Genomic DNA, 24390 nt, shown 5'->3' on the forward strand with positions numbered 1-24390 from the left:
ATGTTACTGAAACTGACTTTAGGCTCTCAACAGCCTGAGCTCTGCCAGCATCTGGAGAATCTGGCTTTGAGTGTCTGGGGAGGGAAGGAATCTTTCTTCTACAAGTGAGAGGAATGGATAAGCTTGCAACAGCACCTGCATTATCCGTTACTTTGCAAGATGGAAAACAGCCATGCTCCATCTGAACCAAGCTGATGTTCCCAGGCAACTGATGGAAAAGCTAGAAGGGCTCCGTGGGTCTTGGTGTGTTGCTGACAGCTGCTGGACATCTTCTCAGCTCTGCCTGAACACACAGGGCAATTTCTGGTTCACCTAGTGTCTGGGTGCAGGGTCTTGAGCTCCTGCTGGTGCCATTGGTTCTGTGGAGTTGGAGGGAAAGGCAGTCTCAGGTAATTTTATTCATGGAGAGAAAGCAGCAGAAAGGGCCTTCCCAGAACTCAGTTTTCCTCATGCTGAGATGGGTCAAGAGATGTGCCCTGGGAACCTGTGGGGCTGAAACAAGCCCTGAGGGGTCAGTGCAGGGAGAAGTGAAGCCCAGAGGATTTGATCTGCCCTGCAACACAGCAAGCCATGTCTGGCTGCTGACAGGCAGCTCTGGGGAGCCCAGCAGAGCTGCAGCACAGGAGACGGTGGGTAAAGCTTCTTCTGCCAAAGTGCAGCTGAGAGGGGAGGGAGTGTGCCTGAACCAACAGGAACATGAGACAAAGAAGTGCTTTCAGGGGGGTGGTCCCCTCGCTGCCAGCCCTGAGTGTCTTCTCTGGGCTTCAGACCTCACGCCACAATGTCTCAAGTGTGGCTGTGCTGTGTAAAAGCAGTGCTGCCACGGCATGAGGAGCTGGGTGGCTGAGGCTCTGCAGCATCTCCTTGCCAAGTCACTTCTACCTGTGTCCGCCCGCTGCCTCATTCTGGACTGCTTGGGAAGGGCTGGGAGACCCACAAGAGCCCTGTGAGGCTTAACCTCCTGAGCAGTGAGCACGGGAGACCATTCTCCTCTGTGCCTTCTGTGCTGGCTAGTGACAGTGCCAAAGGGTGCTGGTGGAGGTGGAGAGGAGGCCCTCCTTGGCCAGGAGCTGGCTGGCAGGATGTTCCTGCGCCTGGCTGCTGGCTGTTAACCATCTCTTTGTACGGGGAGAGGCAGCGGCCCGTGAGCTGCCACCTGTTGTTAATCTACGCCCGGCTAATCCATTCTGCACTGTGTCAGCAGTTCAAAAGGGCACTGTTAGTATTTTTTGCCAACTTCAATTAACGTGAGATTTTGGAGGCCCCTCTGATCACATTTCATCTGTCATGAGTCAGGAACAAACCAGCCAGATTGCAGTCGAGAGGAGAGAAGAGAAGGAGTTTATTGCAAATCAAAACAGCAACAACAGTGTTCATGCCCCCTTGGCCGGGGTGCTGGGGAAGTGGGATCCTTCCCAGTGATGCCTCTCCTTTCAGAGGCTGGAAAAATAAAAACTGGTGCCCAGAAATTCCAGTCGTGTCCCCCCAAAATAAAAAAGAAAAGAACAAAAATGCTGCAAGTGCAATAACTTACTTCAAAAAAAAAAAGGGGGGGGAAAGAACCAAGCTGCAAGACTGTTTGTTCTTTTTTAATATTCCGCTGTAATTAACTGATAATACATGGCTGCGTAGGCAATAACATTGCATGGCACACAAACCTCACATGGCAACATTTTTAATTTTTTTTTATTTTTTTTTCCTTGAACTTTTTAAAACTTTTTTTTTTAGTGTTCTACCCCAGGCCATTAAGCGAAAGAAAAAAATAAACCAGTTTGTGTTTATACAAGGTTACAATATTTTACAACAAAAACCCAGTAATATTGATTGAGGTTTGTTTTCTTTCTTTCTCCCAGTATCTCTTTCAAACACTGCACACCTAAACTGATATATTATTATACACTGAAAACTGTCCTTCAAAATCAGTAGTACAAATGTCCTAACTCTACCTACCTACCTAGCTATGTGGGGGAAGTGGGGAACCGTGCTACCAGCAAAGAATTAAGGGGGGTGCAAGACCGCTCCCTTCAGGAATCTGCAAAGGGCTGAATGATTTTCCATCTGATTTTGCCCCCTCTTTCCATTTGGGTTTAATTTCTCCGTCAGTCTGTTTGCTTTTTGCTGTGTCAGTCAGAGCAGCAAAATAAACACAAGGGGCTGCCTCTGCTTGATTATTTTTCAAACCTTTTCCAGGAAACTACCTTTTTGCTTTTGTTTGTTTGGAGAGTGTTTTACAATGTGCTGACGAGTCTGGGTGTCCTCTGGGAAATGGGGAAGCGCGCCTCCCTGCCCCGAAACACCTCCTCTGCTGGAGGAACCCAGCCGGCAGCCCTGCTTGGTCAGCACACCAGCTATGCCTGGCCCAGGTTGGTGCTGCATCCTCATGGCTGATGGAGCAGGTAAAACCGTGTGTACTGGAGCTCTGTGACCTCATGTGCCACTGCATGAGGCTTTCCCATAATGCTGTGCCCATGCTCACAGCTCAGGCCAGGTGTGTTCTGGCAGAGATGTGCACTCCAGCAGTGGCCCACGCACTACCGTGAGCTTTAGAGGAAAGGGAAGCAGGTTCTCCTTCACCTTGCTGTCTTGGTCCTCTTCCAGTGGGCTCTACCCAGAGAGGTGCTGGGGCAGTGAGACCTGAACCAAGCAGTATGTTCAAGAGGAGGCAAAAGGAATCTGGCTGGAGAGCCTGCTAGGAGCATGGGCAGGTGACAGTGCTGGCAGTGGGCGATGCATTTGGAGGCTGACTTGGCCCCTGTCTCGCCCCTCTCCTCATGGGCTTGTTGAGGCACAGCAACCCTTAGAACTTGGGCACCACAGGACCAGCAAACCCCAACTGTGCTTCACTACTGGTTTATAGTTGCTACCGAAGCACTAACTACTGCTTGTAGGCAAGAGGTGCCTCCGAGTACTCAGCAGGAAGTGTCATCTGACCACCTGTAAGCCAATGCCGGGAACCCGTGCTTCTCTCGCCATTTGCCTCCTGGTCTCGAAGCTCCGGGACATCTCTGATGTTTCTAACCATGGGCAATGTAAGGCAGCCCCCTTGTAGGATACCTGCTGCAGGGCAAGGACAGCTTGAGAGAAAGCTACTTCCGTGAGACTACAGAGGGCAGCCGAGACAGGCCAGCTAGCTGGGTGCTGCAAGTGCTGCACCTGCAGAGATGCCACCGAAGGCAGTAGCACGATGGGTGTCAGAGCAGCTGGAGCTCGTGAGACATTTTAACAGTGGCTAGGGACAAGGCCTGCAGCTTTGAAGGGAAGTCCCAGCCAGGGAATTGCAACCCAACGTACGGACAAGAGTAAAATACTAAAAAAAAAAAAATAAATAGAGAAGAAAGTCATAAATAGAGTTGAAAGGTAGTAAAATAATAGTAGTAATAATAATTAAAAAAGACATAATTGTGGTAACTTTAGATTGCAAGAACAGCACTGACCCTGTGACCCTTAAGAAACGCAGTAGCTGCAGGCTGGCTAGATTAAGATACATATAAGTATATATATATTTATACAGTTTTTCTTGTTAATTTAACAGCTAGTTTTTAAAAAAGCCTTTTAAATTAATTTAAAAATGTGTGTAAATACAGATGCATATAGCTTAAAAACTGCCTGAATAGCTGCATTCAGAGACACTTGAGAAGGACACCTTCCAACATGACCCACAGGTGTCTTGAGGGGCCATGCTGGTATGCCAGCAGCACCAGAAGAGGAGAGGCAGAGCCAGCAAGCAGTTGGCCACCCATGGCAGGTGGCGGGAAGGAAGCCTTGCAGCAGGGGACTCCAGGGAACAGCATCACCCCTCACCTCGTGATGTTTCCAGGCAGGCTCAGGGCTGGGCACGTGTGGTGGCGTTTAAAATAGATTGAGTGAGTCTAACATGTGCTTTGCACATGGATTTTAAGATGAGAGAAGGTGGGAGCCAAGCCTCTGTAAATGCCACGTCTGCTGCCAGGAGATACTCCTCTCTTTCTAACAAGACAAGGAAGACAGCACTTAATCCTTTGGGCTGTTAAACAGCTTGGGTGAAGTCCTGGCCCCATGGAAGTCCAAGAGGAAAAGCTACACTTGAACTTCAGTAGGGAATGCAGTCAAGCTCTTGAGTGGCTACAGCCCCCCACCACACATAGCTTTGGTACCTGCAGGTGACGTGGGACCGATCCCTGTGTGCCTACCAGCCCCACTGCCCACTCCTCAGCTCTGCCTGGTGTTAATTTGCCTCATCACTAATGTTACTGGGCTGTGCAGGCAATGGCCCTTCACAAGATTGACAGCTGACCATGGGAAGCATCTTCTTCCCTGGTGTACCTGGGAAAATGCTCTCAGTACTGAACTCAGCTTCCTGCAGAAAAGCTGCTGGAGGAATTGCCTCCGGCCACCAGTCCCTGGGTGGCCCAGGACCCTCAGTGGAGTCGGGGGTGCCCAGTGGCGATGATATACACATCCAACTGATCAGCGTGATCCTATCTGGTTCAGTGATGAGCACCATACCCAATTGGTCAGCTGAATGTTTAGGCTGAGACAGAAGGCTGCTCATGATGGGAGACGCCCTGATCATACACATGGTCTGGTTAAACGTGTGCTGGTTCCCTGTGTGTACAAAGCAAAGCATTTCTTAGCATTTCTGAGGACATAAAAGAGACAGTGCTACTGGTATTTTCTTGTTCCAATAAATATATTATGTTTGACGGTGTATCATTTATGTAGTGTTTGGCAGTTCAGGCACTATAGAAGTACTTGTATACCTTGTTAACCCGAAACCTTACATTTGGTTGTAGCTTATTTGGAGCCTTTTCCAACACCACTAAATATTCCTGGATCTTAAACTACAAGATTCCCTAACACTGAGCATGAAGAGGGAGGGCAGGATGACACACAAATTTTTATGGGAGTAAAATCCTGTTGTTCCCTCACAAACCTTGGAGATGGCTGCCCAGCCCAAACTGAGCCTGCATAGCCACTCTGCTCGGGTGATAGTGCTCAGCTGACCTTCAGCTTCTCCTTAGCGAGAATTCAGTGGGGTGAAAGGATGTTCCAAAATTATTTCTAGCACTATGAAATCATTGAAAAGCTTGTAAAGGATTTAGCCTTGCAAAGGAGATCTTAACAATTAGCACTGTGCAGGTAAGAGCACTGGGACAGAAAAGCAGGGAGACACATTAGTTCAGATGAATCAGGCAAATACAAGTGTCTCCTGCTTCCTCTGCAAGGTGAAGAGGATCCGAGGTGGCTGGAGATGGAGCAGCAGCATCTTGTCCAGCCTTGGTCCCTTCCCAGCTACCTGTGCTCTCCCCTGCACACAGCAGCTGTACGCAGCAGGGCCCTAGGGTGGAGAGTGGCAGTGAGGGGCTGTGATTGCAGCTACATGATCCCAGGACAAGATGTATGAGGAATCTGATGACCTCATGCGACTGTGTCTGTGTGCTAGCGCTTGAGCTCACTGAATCTCAGAGCAACTGTATTCATCTTCCATTGCTGTTGTCTCAAAATTGAGTATAGTAATTCCCAACCCAGTAAAAGCCAGAGGAAACATTTTGCCGCCCCACCACACACATAAGCCTCAACATTGACCATGACCATGGCAAAGCAAGCCTCAAGTACTTCTTGGGACAGCAAGCTGGGCTGAGAAGCTATCATTTGCTGGGCTGCACCACCAGCCAGATGACCAGAGAGCTGGCAAATACTCTGAGCATGGTGACACTGTGCTGTTTTGGGAAGAGATGCATCCCTTTCACAGGTCTCTATGGCTCTGTTCTTTAACTCAGACCGCCAGATGGAGAGGAAGCAGGGTAGAAGGAGAGATGGTACTGTTGCCTTTTTTCTAGCCTGGTTTATCTTTCCAACCCTGTTCCCTATTCAGCTGTGGGAAGTCATGGCTCCTGCTAAGAGGGCGGGGGCAGCATGAGAGGTGCCTCTTTGCTGATGCCAGATTCCCCATCCAGTCCCCTGCCCAGGGCAGAACAGATCTAAGCAACACTGTCAACCAATTAGGAGGGGAAGGGTTCTTTTTTGGTGGGGGGGAGGGCATGGGGATGGTGTTGATGGGATAGGGGGAAGCCGCTGAAATGCCAGCAGACTCCTGCTCTTTGGAAAGGCAGATCTGGTGGAAAAAAAGAGAGGAGAGAAAAATATGCCTAGGTTATTGAGGAGGTGTCGGTGCAAGGGGATGCATCCCAACCCAGATCTCGCTGGAAGAGGTGCTGCTCCTCAGCCTCCCTCACCTTGCCTGATCCTAAGAAGCTGGGAGCTTCTGCATTCCTGCTGGAAACACTCCACTTAGATTAAAATATGGACTTTATATGCCTAGGGTAGCTAAAAGTGCTGCATTCAGATCCCCGAGGAGGCAACAGATGTCTGGAGTCCAAGCGGATGGATTTATTCGGCTGTCCCGTGTGCTCTCTCCATGTCTCATGGGTGCTGGGCTGCAACCTTGTCATGTTGCCCAGGAGATAGCAGCGCTGTGCTCCTTTGCTTTCATCCTCAGGGCAGCAATGCTGGAGGTCTTGCGGTCTGGCTCGCTGTTCAGCTCGTAGCCATTGAGGCTGGGGCTCATCCCGGCCGTGCCAAAAAGGCTGCCCATGTGAGTCTGTCCCACGTGGCTGCCAGGGCCAGAGACGCCAAGGAACTCGGAGACTCCACTGGCTGCGTGGGGGTGAGCATGGGGAGACATGCAGGAGGGCACCGTCTCGCAGGGGACGACACAGGCAGGCACAGGGGAGGCAGCTCCATTGTTGCCAATCCAGGAGGGGTTCTGGATCTGGGAGTGGGAAAAGAAGGGTCAAGGCTGCCCTGTGTGGGCTGTGGTGATGGAGCGTCTGATCCTGGCCCCTGGGTAGCCCTGCATGCGAGGGGCAGCCAGTGCTGTGGGGTGCAGTACACTGGCCCCTGCCAGTAGTGGCATTCACAGCCAATGCGTCCCCTCCAAAATCCATGTGCCAGCCTGGATGGGGCAGAGAGTGCCAGAGACTAACTCACAGGGAGCAAGACTGTTCCCTTCCTCTGCCATAGTGTCTCTCTGTTCATCTGTTCACCCTCCCAGCCATTTCTCTTTTATTTTTTTTTCACCACAAGCACTTTTTGGAGCAGAGATGCTCTTGGCACAGAAAATCTGGTGTCATGTATGATGTTTCTATGGGCCTGCCCACTACAGAACAGGTAGAAAGGGGTGCTGTGAGACACCCATCTGCCCTTCTCGCTCACCTCGAGGCAGCTTTGCCTAAGCAAAAGCTTTTTTGTACCACACAAGACACGCCCATCAGAGCTGAGCTACCTGCAGCCTCTGTACAGGTGGTTTTCCTGCCCCTCTCCCCAGCAGTGCTCGTTGTCCATTGTGGAAGCATCACTGCAGACTGCCTCATGCAACCATCTGGTCTCCCGTGGGGTCACTCATAAAATTATATTGCAGAAGAGGGCAAGCAGGAGCAGGTGAGCTGCGGGCCAGGGTGGAACATGGGTATGTAGGATGAAAGCAGAGAGGAGGTGAGTAGCTGGCTGAAGCAAGAAAGCAAAGGGCTCTTCATTCCACTGCCCTGCTGCACTGCTCACCCTTGGGCCCTCTCTGATCTCTTACCTCCTGCAAATTGCTTTTCATTTCTATGATCTCTAGGGCTGGGAGAGGAGGGCAATATGGAGGGAGAGAGCAGTATAAGTTACAAAGGCAAGAGAATGGAGTGCTGAAAAGGCTGCTGACAGTGTCCTCTGCTTGAAAAGCTGCTTTGGCATCCCTCAGCTATTTAATAAGGGCTTCTTGTTCAGTTTGGGGGACACGCCAAGCAGGAGAGAGGTCGTACGCTCTTGGCTTGGCTGCAGGGGAGATTTAGTACAGCGCTGGCTTGGGAGGTAGCTGGCAGCCAGGGTGTCACAGGGGGAGGACCCCCAGCAGATCTTTGAGAATAAGTTGGGTTCAGAGCATCACGCCTGCAAAACTGTGCCCTTGAGCAAATTCTGGGTGGTGGGAAGAGAAGTCAGCAGGCTGGAGTTCTTTGCAGGGGGCACAGCCTAGCCCTTGAGCTAAGGAATGCCCATCAGCCCTGGCAGCATCTGAAAGCAGTGTTGTGGAAATCCGATGCTTAGGAGGCTGCTGTGGTTTCCCAGGACAGGAAGCTAAGGCAGAGAGGCAGCTGTGTCACCTGCCTCTTGGGCCAGGGCAGGAATGGTCTCAACAGACCTCAGGAGCAGCCCAGATACCCCAATGAGGCTGCTGCCTGCTACCCTGCCTTTGGAGCACAAATCCACAAGCGCCTTGGGAAGCATCTTCAGACATCACTGAGTGTATTGCGGGTATTGCAGCCCACTGCTGGAAGACAACTGTGGGAATTTATCAGAGGGAAAAGTGCTTTTATCCAGCTGCCTAAAGAAATGCATAGAAACCTAAGCATGGCAGCAGGAACCCTTCATGGGAACTGCTGAGTTTTATACACAAAACAGCCTTTTCCCAAACCAGTGGGAGGTTAATGGGCAGAGGCACACATGATGGGAGAAGAACAGCTTAATAGGGTGTGCTGAGCCGGGCGACCTGTGCACAAAGGGTGGCTGCACTGTGTCACACAGGGCTGGGCTTGGTGCCCGCTTTAGAGATGGTTGCTCTGGGCCAGGGCATGAGAGAGCTGAGCAGAACACCCAGCTAAATAACTCCTGTCCCTTCAATGCTTGGCAATATAGCCCTGGCCCCAGTACGCTTGCAGCCTTGCCTAAGGGCAAGTGGATGAACCCGAGAAGTGAACCATCACTTGGAGGGGACTGGAAGCAGAGGCAGTCCAGCAGGAGTTGGGACAGATAGAGCAGGGGAAGGGGATGTGCTCACCTGGGCATAGTTCTCAGCACGGGTGAGCAGGGGCAGCTCGTAGGCGGTGGAGAAGTGGGTCCGGACCTGCTGCATCTGGCCAAACCGCTCCCGCTTGCGCCATTTAGCTCGTCGGTTCTGAAACCACACCTGTGGAGAGGGTGACAGGGGGGCTGTGAAGAGGGGTTCCAGCAGTGACAGGAAGTACAGCAGCCCTGGGGAGCCCATTGGCACACCTACCCACTGAATGAGTGGGTAGGTGTGCATCGTGCAGCAAAAGGACACTGCTCTGCACACAAGCCCCACAGGGGAGCAGTCATCCTGCACCCCATCCCGGGGAGGGGCAGGAACCTGGGACCAAGCTGTGGTGTCAGACTGGGAGCACCTTGGCCAAAAAGCAATGCCCAGCTTTTGGTGTCCTGCCTGTCTAGGGACATTCACAGCCCAGCCTCCCACAGCTTGGCTTGTCCTGGGATAACCCATCTCCCTCGTGCCCCTGAACTAGTGTTATCTGGATGCTGCCCAGGTGGCCCCCAGGCACTGGGGCTTTCCCCAGACCTAAGCCTGGCTATGATGGTGCCCTTAGCTGAGACCTTGAATTTCACTTGCATTTCTCAGCCTTATTTTCCTTAACTGTTAAACAAAACTAAGAAGCCCTTCCCTCCTTTGCTGCAGGAAAGGACAAGTGCTCTTTACAGAGTTACATGTCCTTTGCTTTGAACTGAGTTTTCTTTGCAGGGTTTGCAGCTCTCTGCTTCACAGTGCTGCTCAGATCCCTTCAAGGCAGAGGAAAGACCAAAACTCTCTTTCTGCTCTTATTTTTACTGGCTTGACATCAGTGTGTATTATTGCACTGTTGTCAGCACCATTGCTCCTGATTTGCATCAGAGCCTGGCCCAGTGTCTTCAAAGCCTCTGGAAGCTTGTGAGTCAGAAAAACACATCAATCAAGAGGCTCTTTGAAGGCACTGAGAGATGCAGGCAATCACCAGGGGCTGGGGTGTGCAGGTCACGCCAGTGCATGAAAAGAGCAGTCCTAGAGCTACTCAGTTCTGCTTCAGGTTTTACACGGTGATTCAAAGAGGGTGCACCACTAAGGAACAGCTCGCCCCTGCCTGTGCCTGGCCGTGGGGTAGCTCTGCTGCTTGGCAGGCAGCTGGGGAAACCAGACACCAGGTGGGAAACTCACTTCTTTGGGTGATAGCAGGGTGAACTGTGTGCTTGTCACAGGATGGGGTGGCAGGCAGGCTTTTGAGGGGTGGGAGAGTGGTGCCATTTGCAACCTGTGCCAGTGCAGCTAGAAGCTGCTACAGAGAAAGACAGATCTGAGGGTCTGTGGTTTCTCGTCTGAGCTGACCTTCTTGCTTGTGTTGGATGAGTTGTTTCAGGTTCTCCTGCTTCTGTTTCCCCTCCCTACCATGCAGACAAGCTGGTCTCTCGCAGTTACCCGCTGCAGCCAGCCCCGTACTATGAGTGGGCAGCTGAGAGTCTGGCCATGCACTGTGGTCTGCTCTGTGCAGGGAGCAGATGGTGCAGCACCCAGGCATGTCTTCTCCATGTGGTTTGTGGATGGTGAAGAGTTTGTGTTCTGCCCTGTAGACTTGGCAATGTCAACAACCATCCCCAAGCTGGCAAAACTAGCCTTACCCAAAGTGATAACCTGATGTTAACCCCCATGCTGAATGAAAAACCTTATGAGAATTTTCAGTGGGTACAAAAAGCACCAGCAGAAAGGTCCTAATGTTAATCCCAGCTGAGCACACGTTGCACATGAAGAGCGTCCTACTGGAGCAGGTTTGATGCCCCAGGCATCTGTCTGCTTTTCTTCTACCTCTTCTTGGCACGGCCATTCCAGCCCAGCTGCAGGCCAGTTCCAGGGCTGGCCCAGATGATGCCGCTTTGATCTGCAGATTCAAAGTTAGCTGTGGTGACCCGGTTTCTCCTTGGGCAGAGGAGGCCCTGCTGTGCACAGAGGGGTGGAGAGCAGGTAGGGAGCAGAGCACTGGCTGCACAAAAGGTGAACATATGCCAGGCATATGCGGCAGTTTTTCTGCCTGGCGAAGGCACTGGCTGACTCGCCCGCCAGTCTGGGCGCACATCTATGCTGCTGTGCAGAGGAGCCTGCCTGAGCATCCTGCCCAGGGCACCCACCTGGGAGCGGGGCTGCTGAGCATAGGCTCCTATGGCAGTGCCCAGTACTGTAGTGCAACCTCCAAAGTCATCAGTGTGAGGTTTGTGCATTCGGCTTCCCTGAGAAAGCAAGGTAGCTGCCCCAAAGGAGGTGCAGGGAGGTTTCCTGAGACTGACCCAGGCAGAAAAATGTCTCCAGCACAGGCTTTTCCTCTGTTGCTCTGCATTTATGCATTGGATTTAATTGGCACTGGCAGACTAAAATTATTTAAACAGGCAGTTTCTGAATTGCAATTCCCACGCAGATGGTGGGCTGGGAAGCTGTGGCAAACCATCGCGTTAGTCTGAAAGGAAGAGTGTCTGCAGTCCAAGTGTTGGTGCCGGGGGCACTGCAGATGCTCCGAGGGCTGGCAGTGAGCCACTGCTCCAAAATGCTTGCAACAAGTTTTTGACTGCTTTTTAAAGTTCTCCTTTCTCCTCCAGTCCAAACTCTTTTAGGTTGCTCAGTATCTTGCAGTCGATTTTCTCCAGGCCTTCACAATGCTCCAGGGAATAAAGGGCAGGCAGGGTAATGTATAATGTGAAGATGTCAGCAAAAAAACCAACTAATTCTAAGTATTCTCTGGCTTCCTCAATCTCGGAAGCCACCTGCTTTTGAAAAGCAAACCTAAAACCCTACAAAAGTCCATTTTCCTTTCATTGCTTGTCACCTTTCATCAAAAGAGGCTGCTATGGGATGGTAACAGGACAGTGGACATTGCTGCAGTCAATGCGGCCTCTCATCTGGGAGTCAGGATAGGGTACTTTGTGCAGGGACAAGCAGTCATTGCGGGCTGTATCTCAGTGTTAACAGTTAGGGTGGGAGTGTAGGGTAATGTAATTTATCTGACTCCTGCAGACAATGCTTTGATAAGCCCTGATGTACCAAATCAGCCCTATAAAAATCTGCAGAACAGAAAATGTTTCATGTCTCCATAAACATTCAGACATATGCTGGTACCTAAATCCATATGCATACACAGCTGACAGGCTGTGGGGGTAGAGAGGCCGGGAATGGCCTGAGACAAAGAAAACTGGAGGCTCCTGCTTGCTGTTTGGCTGCCTCTACCCCAGCATCCAGCCAGCCCTGCCAGTCTGTCTGCCCCTGACACCAAGCCCAGGGTGCGGGTGGATGGGCTGAGCTCTGGCCACAAGTGATGATGGGCTGGTGGCAGCCACCGGGCGGGATCCAGCCTGGAGCCCCATGCCCTGTACTCAAGATGCCCTCATGACATTCCTGTCCTGCAGCAGACTGCCTGCTGCATTTGAGTCTCTTGTGCTCCTACTGTCCTCTTACAGCCTCACAGTATCCGTTCTCCCAGTCCTTGTCCTCTGGCCCTGCTGCCCTTTCCCTGTCTTCTCAACCTCTATCTGTCTGTCTGTCTGTTTGCAGGACCCTACCCTGCTGTGAGAGGCTAGGCTGTCTCCCCTCTTCCCAGAGGTGGCCACCAGCCCTGTGCTTTCCAGCTTGCAGGAACAGAGCCAGAATTCATCCTTGAGCGTTGAAACTGGACACCATTTTATCAGTGGCCTGGAATGGGAAATTGGAGCCTGGGATGAGAGAATTGAATAACTTGAGCTTGTTTTCATTTCATGTTTAATTTCCTGCAGGCTTAGCTCAGTCTTTCCGCTCCTTCCACCAGCCTCCCAGGGTTTTATGGGGGAAAAGGGATCAAGATATATTACTTCTTGCTTTGCTTTGCTTTTTTACTTTTCTTTTTTTTTTTTTTTTTCCACACTAGTGATTTTGCTGCAGTGGAGTTGGCCATTTTCTTCTCACTTTCAAGCCCCTGCTGCATCACAAGGGCACCACTGAAAACATTTCTTTAATAGACCTAGGTATCGTAAAGCTGGCTCTGAGGCGGGCTGCCTGAAGGGTTATAATCCCTTGCTGTGAAGCCTCTTTCCAGCCCCTTCCCTCTGTCCTCTGCCACAGGGCTGGCCAGGAAGCAGAGGTGCTCACAGTCCTAAAGAGATGAGATGCTGGGGCGGGCTGGCATGGGCTTGGGGGGGGGCATGAAGGGGTGGGCAGGTGAATGCAAGGGAAAGGACCTGTATGTGAATATATGTCTACCATGTTTCTCCAGCAACATTGCCTCAGACAGCTGGTGCAGCCCTGGACAGGCTGGAAGAAGCTCAGGCAGTTGCTGGTACTCTGGGGCTGGTACTCTGTAGCCCCAGACATGGAAGAAGAGGAGATATGCACATTCTGTAGGATCTACTATTTACAAAAGCTTGTAGTGATAGGACTAGGGGCAATGGGTATAAACTGGAGAGGGGCAGATTTAGACTAGACATAAAGAAGAATTTCTTCCTTATTTCTCTGAAAGTGGTGAGGCACTGGCTCAGGTTGCCTAGGGAAGTTGTGGTTGCCTCATCACTGGAGGTGTTCAAGGCCAAGCTGGATGGAGCCTTGGGCAGCGTGATCTAGTGGGAGGTGGCCCTTCCCATGGCGGGGGGGTTGGTACTGAATGATCTTTAAGGTCTCTTCCAGCCCAAACTATTCCACGATTCTACATGAAAACAGCATGTGCTGCAGACACTTGCAGGTTTGTTTCTGAGTTCCAACAGCATGGCCCTGGCTCGGTGGCTCTGCCTCCGCACAGGGCTTACATACAGCTTTCATGCAATAAAGTGATGGTATTTGGCAACAAAGAGAAAGGTTGTGGGGGCAAGCAGGGAACACAATGCATTGCGTCGGAGGGGGAATTAGCTTCAATGTTGTCATACGGTAGCACTGACACCTGGAAAGTAAGGTAGGTACAGAAGTGCAGCAGAGGGGTCAGGCTGCTAGATGCCATCTCTCCACAGATAGCATAGCCTGCCTGTGCCTGCTGCTGGCATGAGCTCTTCCCCAGGCACTAAGATCTCTGGCAGCTATTTCATTAAAGAAGCACGAGTTTGGGAAAGAGATGGAGAAAACTAGAGCCACCACTTGCCTGTCTGGGCTCTGCATCTGCTCCTGCCTGCAGAGCAGGGAGGCTGGTTGTGCTAGCCAGAAGGGATTACCTCCAGCCAAAAGCTAGTTCAGCCATGAGAGAAACCATCACACCTCAAACCTGCTGGGTGCCTCGTCTTCCTGCCACTCATTTGCTTAATTCAGTCTTGCAGGCAGTGAACCTGGCCAACATGGAATTATCCCAGGGCACTTACTATCCATTAGAGGATGGTGCCTTCCTTGGGAGAGGGACTGCTGAGTCCATGGAGCTGCAGTAGGTGTGTACTCAGACATCCCATAGCATCCAGAACTCCTGCCAGCTTGGTGGAGGGTGTGTGAGTACACAATGGCTTTTTGACTTGCAGAACAGCAATAAGGTGCTCATGGTTTGTTTGTGATTTCTGCCCTATGCCTTAGCCGTTCTTGTGCCCTTGGTCCTAGCAGTAGGCATGTGCTTCACCACTGGTCTCCTGGGATGTTGTCCCATGCCTGTGCGGGTTTCTTTGGCTGTGAGCTAATGGCCCTCCATGCTGCAGGAGGAGCATGGGGAGGGCCCTGCAGAACAGAGCTGCCCAGAGGGGTGGGAGGCCAAAGCCAAGCCTAAACAAGCTGTAACACAATCCAGAGCTGGAGACAGGCACTAGCGTGATTCACTAAGACCCTGGCCCTGAAAGCCTCCCTCGTGGGAAGTGCAGCTCTCTGCCATCAGCAGAAGAGCCCTGTGACACCCAGACTGTGTTCTTGTGCCGCCTGGGGACTGCCACCACCATGCCAAGGCTAAGCAGCTCACTAGCTGGCAGCCCTGGCCCCTGGGAATGCACATGAAATACTCGACACCTGGGGTGACTCAGCCTGTCCAGCCAGCACCCGCAGCTCTCAGCACAGGCCTGCTGGTTCTTGTTGTCCTGTGACAGTCTATGTTTCTAGTGACAGCATGGCAGCTATTCATCACAAGGGCAACGGCAGTAGGGTGCCAGCCCACGGCCTGAGGGATGAGGTCCTTCCTGGCAGGGTTAGGGAAAGGATTGAAATACAAGTGCTTACTCCTTTCACCCTGGAGTAAGTGCTCTATCAGCCCAGCAGCTTAGACAAGCCCTTCAGCTGCTCCTTTACACAAGCCCTGTCATCGCCATCCCAAGCAAGAGGCATGATCTGGCAGTCATGAGAGGAGAGGGGCAGTTCTGATGCCCATGGCAGTGTGCTGCTGGAGCACTTATCTCAGCGGAGGGTGAAACTCCCAGCCGGCACTCTCCCTCTGTCAGATTTCCTTGTGGCTGCCCAAGAGGGGGAACTTCTGCCCTCAGCCACAGTGTTATCCAGAGGTAAAGTGGAGGGGGGGGAAAAACTGAGATCATGGGTCATATGTAAAGAACTTCTGAATTGCATCTGCCTTGGATGCCCTGGCTCTTCTAGCCAGCCATGCACACTAGCTGGGGTGTGCTAGCCACACACCCCGTCTTAGAGGTGAGCAGGAGGAGCTTGCCACCCTCCAGCACCTCATTCTCATTCCTGAGCAAAAGGAATTTCATGCACTGTGCAGTCGGTAATCTGATGCTGCGCCTGGCCTCCCAGGAGAATCCATCAGCACTTGTGATGTGTCCCTGGGAAATCAAGGGCTGCATCCAACAGCAGAAGCAAAGAGCTGACGTTTGTAGTGCTGCCTTCCTCTGCCCACCCCGCAGTGCTCAGCATGCTACGTGCTGGACCAACGGGTATCACACCGCTTTCAATTGAAATGCAGCCGTGTCTGGCCTGAAGAGAAACAGCTGTGGGGAAGAAGGGCATACCAGCCCTGCAAGCCAATTTAGGCAAGCAGACAAGAAAAATCCTGCAGACAGTTGAAACTAGAAGTAAATGTACATACTAACAGGGATTTATGCAAGGATGCTGGCCTAACTGCTTTGACCAATTGCAATAACTGCTTGTAAAGGTTAGAACAGAGGGCAAGTCAGGCTGCCTGGGACCTAGGAGTCCTCCTAGTTAAGAAATACAATCAGATGCCTCCACACGCCAGTTATTCTCAAAGCCAGTGCAGGTTTTAGAGGTTGTTAGCTGATAAATGACTGCAGACAGAAGTCATAGGATTAGCTAGACTAGAGAACAAGAGCCTAAGCTTCAGCAGAGTCTTTGATGGCCATCAACATGTAAGCTGTGGATGTCTGCTGCAAGTAGTGGTACTCCTTTTCACAGATGCTTCTGAATTCTGCTAGGCCTTTGGTTTAACCTTGACTCAGAGGAAAGCAGCACTCAGAGAATCATTCATTCCTTTAATGTGGAATTTGGCTCTGCTGGACCTCCTAGTTTGATTCAGGGGAGATAGTTCCTGGGAGGTGGCACCTGTCTGATGGAGGCAGCAAGACCACGGTGTGGTTGTTCAACTCTCCTGCTCCTCTCAAGGTCGTTGGATCTCCTTTTTGCTCCAGATCTCCAGGCTTCACGTAGTCTCAGCACATGCTTAACCAAGTGGTCAGCAAGAGCTCTCTCTCCTCTATCACCACGTTCTCTCTGGTACTGAAGGTCCTGGTCACCTCTGCATCCCCCTCTTTCCAGAAACAGCCCACACTGTGGGGAAACTTGCTCCCACTCAAACTAGTGCACCTGTGCCCGCTGCTGAGTCTCCTGAAGAAAGAAGTTTTGTGACAGCCTTGTTTAGGGTGACAGCGAGGCTTACCTGCCTGCTGGCCCATTAAACAAGAGGCGTTTCTGTGAACACTGGACCTCAGGACACCAGCTCAAATAAAGATGCTGACACTACTGTCAGACATGGACGTGCTTCCCGGTCCTGTCCCTGCTAGAGAGGTGTGCCAGCTTGTGCCACTCACTGGCACTGGGTAGGGGCTGCAGGGGACCTCAGGCACAGCAAGGGATAACAAAGTTGCAGGGCTCACGGTTTCATTCCCCACAGAGCAGGGGCTTGTTTGTAGCTCTCCCACCCCTTGTCCGGTCCCAGGCCATCCCCTGTTACCTGTACACGAGCCTCAGTGAGGTCTGTCCTCATGGCTAGCTGCTCCCTGGCATAGACATCTGGGTAGTGGGTCTTCTGGAAGACCTTCTCCAGCTCCTCTAGCTGGTAGCTAGTGAAGGTCGTGCGGTTCCTCCGCTTTTTGCCCTTGTTGCTTTCTGAGTCGGCCTTGTCCATGGGGCTGGGGAGGTCGGTGCTGGCTCTGTCCTGGGGCACTTTCACCCCTGCCTCCTTCACGCTGAGGTAGCTGCTGTCCATTCCTGAAGTGTCAGAGCTTGCCTGCAAATCGGCCTCTCCCAGACTGCTCTCCTTACCTATTTGGATGGGAGAGTGGAAAAGGAGGACAGGTTTGAGCAGAGTGGGAAGGAGGGGAAAGAGAGAAGAAAAGAAGTATAAATCTTTTGACCACTTAATCGGTCCACTCAATTAAAGCCAACCATGGCAGCTGGACAGCAGTCCCCAACGCAGGCAGAGAGGCTGACAGCACCCTGGGCAGAGGCAGAGGAGGGAGGCAAAGGGCTGCCCTGAGTGCAGTAGAGCTGCTGGCATCAGCCTTGGAGGGTGTGGAGCTCAGCTTGGAGATGGCCCAGGCACCTGGCTAGGCTGTATCTAAGAGAGACTGTTATGCAGGGGGTGCTGATCACAGCCCACAGATGCCAGCACAGCCTGGGAAGGGGAGACTGGAGCTCTGCCAGCTCCTCCTAATACACCTCTGGGAGCCAGGCAGAAGGACAAGCCCAGCATGCTCACACACACACACCCCGATAAGAACTTCTTCACTCGCCCACTGTCCATAGTGGAATTGAACTCCACAGAGCACCATATTCCTTGGCCCTGGGCACAAGGGAGGTCTCTGAGGACAGAGGGACCAAAACCTAGGCTTCAGAAAATGGTCTGCAATCACCAGCCCATCCATGTTCCCCTACTGAATAACACAAGGTAGAAAACCAGGGGCTCACACCAGCAAAGAGCGACACTCGATGGGATTTGTTCCCTGCTCATGCATGCCCAGGCTGCAGTGGTGTGTCATCAGAGGTGTTCCTAACTGACACCACATAGACATCCCCACAGCTTTCTATGAGCCGTTTCACTGCTTTCCCCAAAGAGGTGATAAACAGCACTTAGTGCCACAGAAAAGTCTGGTATGAGACACTTATGGAAACACCCCAGCCTTCATGCAGGACAGAAAGAAATGAGAGGATTTAGAAAGCAGCAAGGGAGAGTGTTCCTGCCTGACTGCCCTGAGCAATTAATAATTAATGGGCCATGACATACAGAAGCAATATGACAAAGCAGAAGGTGGATGTTTCAACCACTGCAGTGAGCTTAGCAACTACGAGTAAAGCCACCTTTGATCTTCTGTAACAGGCAAAGATTTGAGCTTCAGACACAGGCAAAAGTGCTGTGATAGAGCATCCTCTTCTGCCTACCTCCTGCCTCCAGTGACAGTGGTATATCCCTGGCACTATGCTCAGCTCCTAAAGGTCTAGGAAAGAAAGAGTGCAGTGGTACATCATATCCACGCTCTCCTTGCCAAGCCAAGATCATGCTAACTGTCTAATCCTTCTCTAATTTCACATTAACTTATTTTTAAATGTTCTTACTGCAGGATCAGCCTTTCTAGTGAACAGCTCCACCATCTAGTGATGTCTCCTCTAGGAGCTTTCCCCTAGCAGTGTCATATCCAGGGTCATGCCAGCTCAGGCATCCAAGCCCATGTCTTTGGAAATTCTTATTTTTTGTTCCCTGTTACAACATCGTTCCACCTAATTCACATTATATTTACAGCTTAGACCTCACGTGACTGTCTCTGTCATGGCTTCACAGCCAGAAGCCCATGTGTGAGCTTGTGAGAAGGTGTACGTATTCTCACCCTTTTCTCACTCTTGCAGCTGAAAGACTGCATTGAAGTGACTGGGCTGAAAACAGGAGGATGAAATGTAGCTGACACCCTTGAGTACAAGAGCAAGAAAGATCCAGGTTTAAGCTTGGGAGGATGAGCTATGAAAGGGACTTGAGGAAAAAAAAATTGCCCAGTTAGTACAGAGGAGTGGATGGCATACCTGGGATGCACCGGAGATTCAGGACCTATCTGCCACTACCACTACTGTCTTTTCAGATTTATTGCTTTCTCTAGTACTGTTCCCTCAGGCTTTTGAGGAGCTCATTGTAAAGTTCAGCAAAATCTGATATTGTCTATCTCAGCTGTCCGTGATTTGAAACTGAGGAAGATTTTTGCCAAGATTTATGCTCCCTGGACATCAGGACTGGCACCCCGGCCTGTGACTGCCACACTGCCTCCTCTTTGCACCTGCACTCTCCAAGCAGCTGAGCTCCTCTGGCTCTCCTGGGGGATACAGGTGGACAGTCCCATCCAAAATGGTCTGGGACAGTGCCCTCATGCACAACCTGGATAAATTGTGTGCTATGGCCACGATAGTTATTTTCAAAACTAATGATAATAAAACAGTTCCATTCCAGAAAGTCTGCAGCCATGGACTACCACTTATGAGAATCAGCAGAGACTGGGTAATAAATAAAGTATTTCAGGATTTTTTTCCTCCTTTCTTTTGTTATTTAGGATGTCAGGAACCTTAGTACATTTTCCCCTGTGCCTTTGTGCTTGCTGTCTCCCTATCTCCCAGGTGCCCCATGACTCCAGCAGCAACAAACACAAGACCTGATGCCTTTCCTTGGGAAGTGCTCTACCATTTCTTATCTGCTCAAGCAGCTCAGATTGCTGGGGAAAGGTCTGCACAAACGCTCACACACACAGAAAAGCTCTGTGTCTGATCTAATTTAATTGACTGTTTAGCTCAAACTGCAGCTGGGAGCTGGGCCCCGGGCCTTTAGCAACAATAGTTATGTCTACTGCAAGCCATCAGCCCTGAGGAGCAAGCGACCATCCTGGCTGCACAGGCAGCCCCATGCCTGCCTGCTGCCAGCCCAGAGCCCTCCTTGCTGGCTCAGCCATGCTGCTGTCATGCTCCTGTGCTGCAGCACACACAGGTTTCTCTACCTCCTGCCCCTGCAGGCACTGTCAGTGATAAGCTGTCTCTGCTGGAGGGGCAGCAACGGTAGGATGAGGAGCATGAGGCACGGAGCATGGACAGTCTGTAGGGATGGAATGGCATGCCCTTGGCTCAACATCGCAAGAAATAACTCTGATTCCCTAGGAACAGTCTCCCTGACCTCAACCAGACATGCTAACTACTGAAGTGAAACAAATCGCGTACATCTGCATATGGATATGCCCAGACTTCCTGTAACTGGAGATGGCCTCAAAGTTTCAGTGCAAAGTTTGGGATATCTGTTTCTAATCAAATCTAGAGAGACCTTGAGCTACGTATTTTGGAGGTCTCCATGACAAAGAGGTGATGTGAGCATTATTGCACACTTACAGGCCTGATAGGACTGCTTGGTGTCTCCTTCAGTGCTTATGACTCCATCCTTGCCCTCATAGCATTAGAAGGAGTATATTTTTTCTGGCTTCCCATGCTTATACCCCACTCTCCCAGTGCCTTGGCTGCCTGTAAGACTGTTGACACTTCCAAGAGCTTTCTTGAATGACCCTACGTCAGTTGCCAACAGGCGGGGACAGCCCAGGACAGTGGAACACGTGGGCCCCAAGTGTCACACTGCTGATTTTTGAGCAGGAGACCTGCCTGCTTCCCCTGTTCACCAGCATGGAATATGTCTTTCCAATCTCACCATGTATGTCCTGTGAACTCCATGGAAGAGGAAAGGGGTGTGAGAGAAAGGCTGTACTGCAGACATGGCCATGCAGTGAGTCCCCAAGACAGCCAGGCACCACACTGCTCTGCTGTTGCCCTCCTGGAGGAAATGGCCATTTTAACCAGGACATCAAAATATTTAAATTCAAAACTTATATCTATTTTGTTCCTAAACTGCGCTGTTTGGAAAGGGTAATGAAGTAAAATATTTGCTATGTACAGTCTTATCCATGAAATTTCATTTAGAGCAAAGATAGCTTGGTGCATCTAGGTGGCAACGGAGAGAGGGACATTTCAAATACACAGCTTTGGGCCCAACTTGAAATGATAGGGATACTTTGCACAGCATAAGCAAGACAAGCCACAAAGCCTGAGATTGTAACCCCCACGAGAGTGTGAGACAGCTACCTGGCCAGCAAAACCCAGGAACACAGCCAGCACAACATTGTTTTCCCCTGGCTTCATGCACAGAAGTCTGCAGGATCATGGTATTGCTAATGTACTGTTCTGGCAGCATCTCATCCAGGCTAATACAGTCTTAGAACCCCATGCTATCCCAGCTCTGAGGAGCTCTGGTCATAGCCTGGGACACCTGGACGCCTACCAACATGCCCACCAGCGGCTGACCCACATCCAAGTATGTGGCACAGGCAGCCTGTAGCTGCACCAGGTGGCCTCTCTGCTCCCCCACTATATGATGCAGAGGCCTTCTGACTTCCAGCTCAGGCGCAGGGGTTTTCGCCCCTGCCCATGACCAGATGCCTATGGCATCCTACACTGGCCGCTTCATGGTGCCTGTCTCTGCTTACACAGTCATGGTTTGGCTTTATTTTCCATAGCAGTGATGCTCTTTTTTTAAAAAAAAACCCAAAAAACAGCAAAGCAAGAACAAACAACCCAAACCGTCTAGTGCAGATATTTAAGAAGGCGTTTTAAATCCAGTCCTGGCTCTTAAAGCAATTCTCTTAACTCTTGCTTAAACACCAGTGCTAAGATCTTGCCTAGACAGGGTTTGGGCAGTGTATTCTACGCTTTTACCAACGAAGATTTGCACCACCAGCCCAGTCAGCACACTTCCAGGACTTGGATGGCCGTGGTAACCTTATCCAGTCCTTGTGAGTGGGGCCCAAGAGTGCTGGTTAATATTCAAGGACCACCTCCTCCAAGCTCAGCAGTGACGCATCCCAATGAAGAGGAAATCAGGCAAAAATGCCAAGAGACCTGCATGGATGAACAACAAACTCCTGGACAAACTTAAACACAAAAAGGAAGCCTGCAGAGGGTGGAAGCAAGGGCAGGTAGCCTGGGAGGAATACGAAGAACTTGTCCGAGCAGCCAGGAATCAGGTTAGGAAAGCTAAAGCCCTGACAGAATTAAATCTGTCTAAGGACACCGAGAACAACAAGAAAAGCTTTTATAGGTACATCTGTGATAACACACACTGGAGGGAAGGAATGCCATCCAGAGGGACCTGGACGGGCTTGAGAGGTGGGCCTGTGCGAACCTTATGAAGTTCAACAAGGCCAGATACGTGGTCCTGCATCTGAGTCAGGGCAATCCAAACCAAAAATACAGGCTGGGTGGAGAATCCATTGCGAGTAACCCTGAAGAGAAGAACTTTGGAGTGTTGGTGGATGAGAAGCTCAACATGAGCTGGCAATGTGTGTTTTCAGCCCAGAAAGCTAACCACGTCCAGCATGCATCAATAGAAGTGTAACCAACAGGTTGAGGGAGGTGATTACAGTTAAAGCTAATCCCTACAGAAAAGTCTTCCTGTAGAAGGAATAAAAGGGAACAGAGGTGTTTCTTTCTATTGCACTTCTCCTGACTGCACCTAAGGCCTCTCTCCTCAAGAAGAGACTTCTTTTCCTGAGGAGAAGATACAGCAGAAGTAACACCAAGGCCTGAAGCAAAAGCATCTCAAAAAGATTCTGTTCCTGAAAGGCAATCTGGGAATAGTGCCAAAGGTGCCATATGGCACCAGTGGGTCCACAGGCTACCTGTGGCCCTGCAGTCAGCATATAACTTAAGTCACTAGCTGTGTCTCCACTCTGTGTGCCATGGAGATGCTTCCTTGGTAGTCAGTACCACTTCAGCCCTGTGCTTACACCCTTTTGTGCCTGGCAGGTTATGTTCTCCTGAAGTAAACCATTGTGTGGGTTTGAGGAGATATAGCTTTAATAAACATCAACAGTTTTTTAATAATTAACTCTAGTGCTGTTGAGAAGTTTGTATCACAGCAAGCATATCACACATATGGGGAATATGTGTGCGTCTGTGTCTGCATGTGTTTTTTGTTTATGGAAGTTGTTTTTCTGCTTGTTTTTTTTTCTGAACTGGCTTTTTCCCCCATACAAACAACTGCTTTTGAGGGTGCATATTGCCTTAACTTCTGATTAGCAGAATTCACACACCCCATTGATTCTTGCAGAGACCTCAGCATCTTCTATATAAACGCAAGATGCTCTGCTTGCACCTTTTGCATTGTATTTAAAGGACACTAGCAAAACTGGCTTTTATATAAACAAATAAATCCTGAAAACTCTGTACAGAATCTGTGGCTAGAGCAAAAAAAACACAGTTTATGCCCCAAATCCTTCTTCATGTGGCATGTTCGTTTGAACAGCAGGAAAGAGCTGACTAGCAAATTTTGAAAAATGCTTCTAACAACCTATTGCAATTGCAGCTCTCTGGCTCCCAGATCCTGATACAGGAGAAGAGAAAGAGCAAGAAATTGTACTGACATCGTCTTCACAGGGAGAAAATGAAACTGCTCAGTTTTGTACCACTGCTTCCTCACTACTGGCCATCAAAGGAGACTATTGCTTATGTCAAATATTCTGGAGCTGGACATCTTGGCTCTCTCTGAGTGACCTGTCTCTCTCTGACACCTGAAGGTCTTCAGTGGCTGCAGAGGATGACACAGTTCCTTGCAGATCTGCTCTGCCATGCCAGGATCAGCCACAAGATGGCTTTCTAAGTGACAGTGGAAGGAGGTGACAGTCACTTCGGTGCAGCTCAGCGGCATCCAGACCCTCAGTAGGTCCCACACAGGCAGCCCCAGGCATAGAGCTTCAGCTACAGGTTTTCAATACGCTAGGCTGCATGCAAAGTCCTGCATGAAAACGTGGCAGTTGAGATGGGTCAGTTACTGCATTTTAAAATACCTTCCTATTTTTCATTTCCCACTGCTGGCATGTCACAAGCAGATGGGAAACAATTGTGGGTTTCTGCTATGTCCTACTGTGTCTTCACCAAACACAGTGCATGTGAACCAAAAGCCACCTAGTACCTCTGAACGGGTATATCACTAGTGCTTGTCTGCCAAGGAAGATGGACGAGGCAAGCAAGGACCAGGAGGGGGCTTGATAGGGCTTTCAGATTTCCTTTGGCTCCGAATTGGTTACATTTTTGATAAGTAATCTTCTCCTTCCAAAGCAATCCTGCATGGCCTTGTCATGGCCATGGTCACCTAACAATCCTGGCTTTTCTCAAGAGCCTTAGAGACAGATGTGAGCACCTAACTGCTCTGAAGACCTGGCTCAATGCTGAATAAGACAAAATATGGGCCCACACAAATAACAAAAAAAAAATCAGCATCACTAATATAGGATAAAGCATTGAATGTTATCATCTCAGTCATACTCATACCTACACATAGGCCAGTAGCTAAGTTTTGGGAGTTAAGTCCAAAAGGGTCCACAGGGCCTTGGGTAAATGAAAGCCAGAACAGGCAGGTCCCTGTGCTGTTTGCTGAAGACCTTCATTCTCCACAGGCAGGCACTAACGGCACCCTGGGGCTTTGCACACTC

General features: G+C 50.5%; 1 protein-coding gene across 7 annotated transcripts in view; it reads right to left on the reverse strand.

Annotated features, from left to right (window-relative positions):
* Positions 1-1353: 1353 nt before the first annotated feature.
* ALX4 (ALX homeobox 4) overlaps positions 1354-24390 on the reverse strand; it is a 44898-nt gene continuing 21861 nt past the window's right edge. For all 7 annotated transcript variants that reach the window (XM_009569981.2, XM_054068911.1, XM_054068910.1 and 4 more), the window contains 3 exons: positions 16848-17158; positions 8798-8926; positions 1354-6751 (listed from right to left, as the gene is read on the reverse strand). In XM_009569981.2, coding sequence (XP_009568276.2) covers positions 6428-6751; positions 8798-8926; positions 16848-17158 — 764 coding nt within the window. In that variant the 3' untranslated portion in view covers positions 1354-6427. The remainder of the gene's footprint in view (positions 6752-8797; positions 8927-16847; positions 17159-24390) is intronic.

Source organism: Cuculus canorus, chromosome 5 (genome assembly GCF_017976375.1).
Source record: "Cuculus canorus isolate bCucCan1 chromosome 5, bCucCan1.pri, whole genome shotgun sequence".
NCBI lineage: Eukaryota > Metazoa > Chordata > Aves > Cuculiformes > Cuculidae > Cuculus > Cuculus canorus.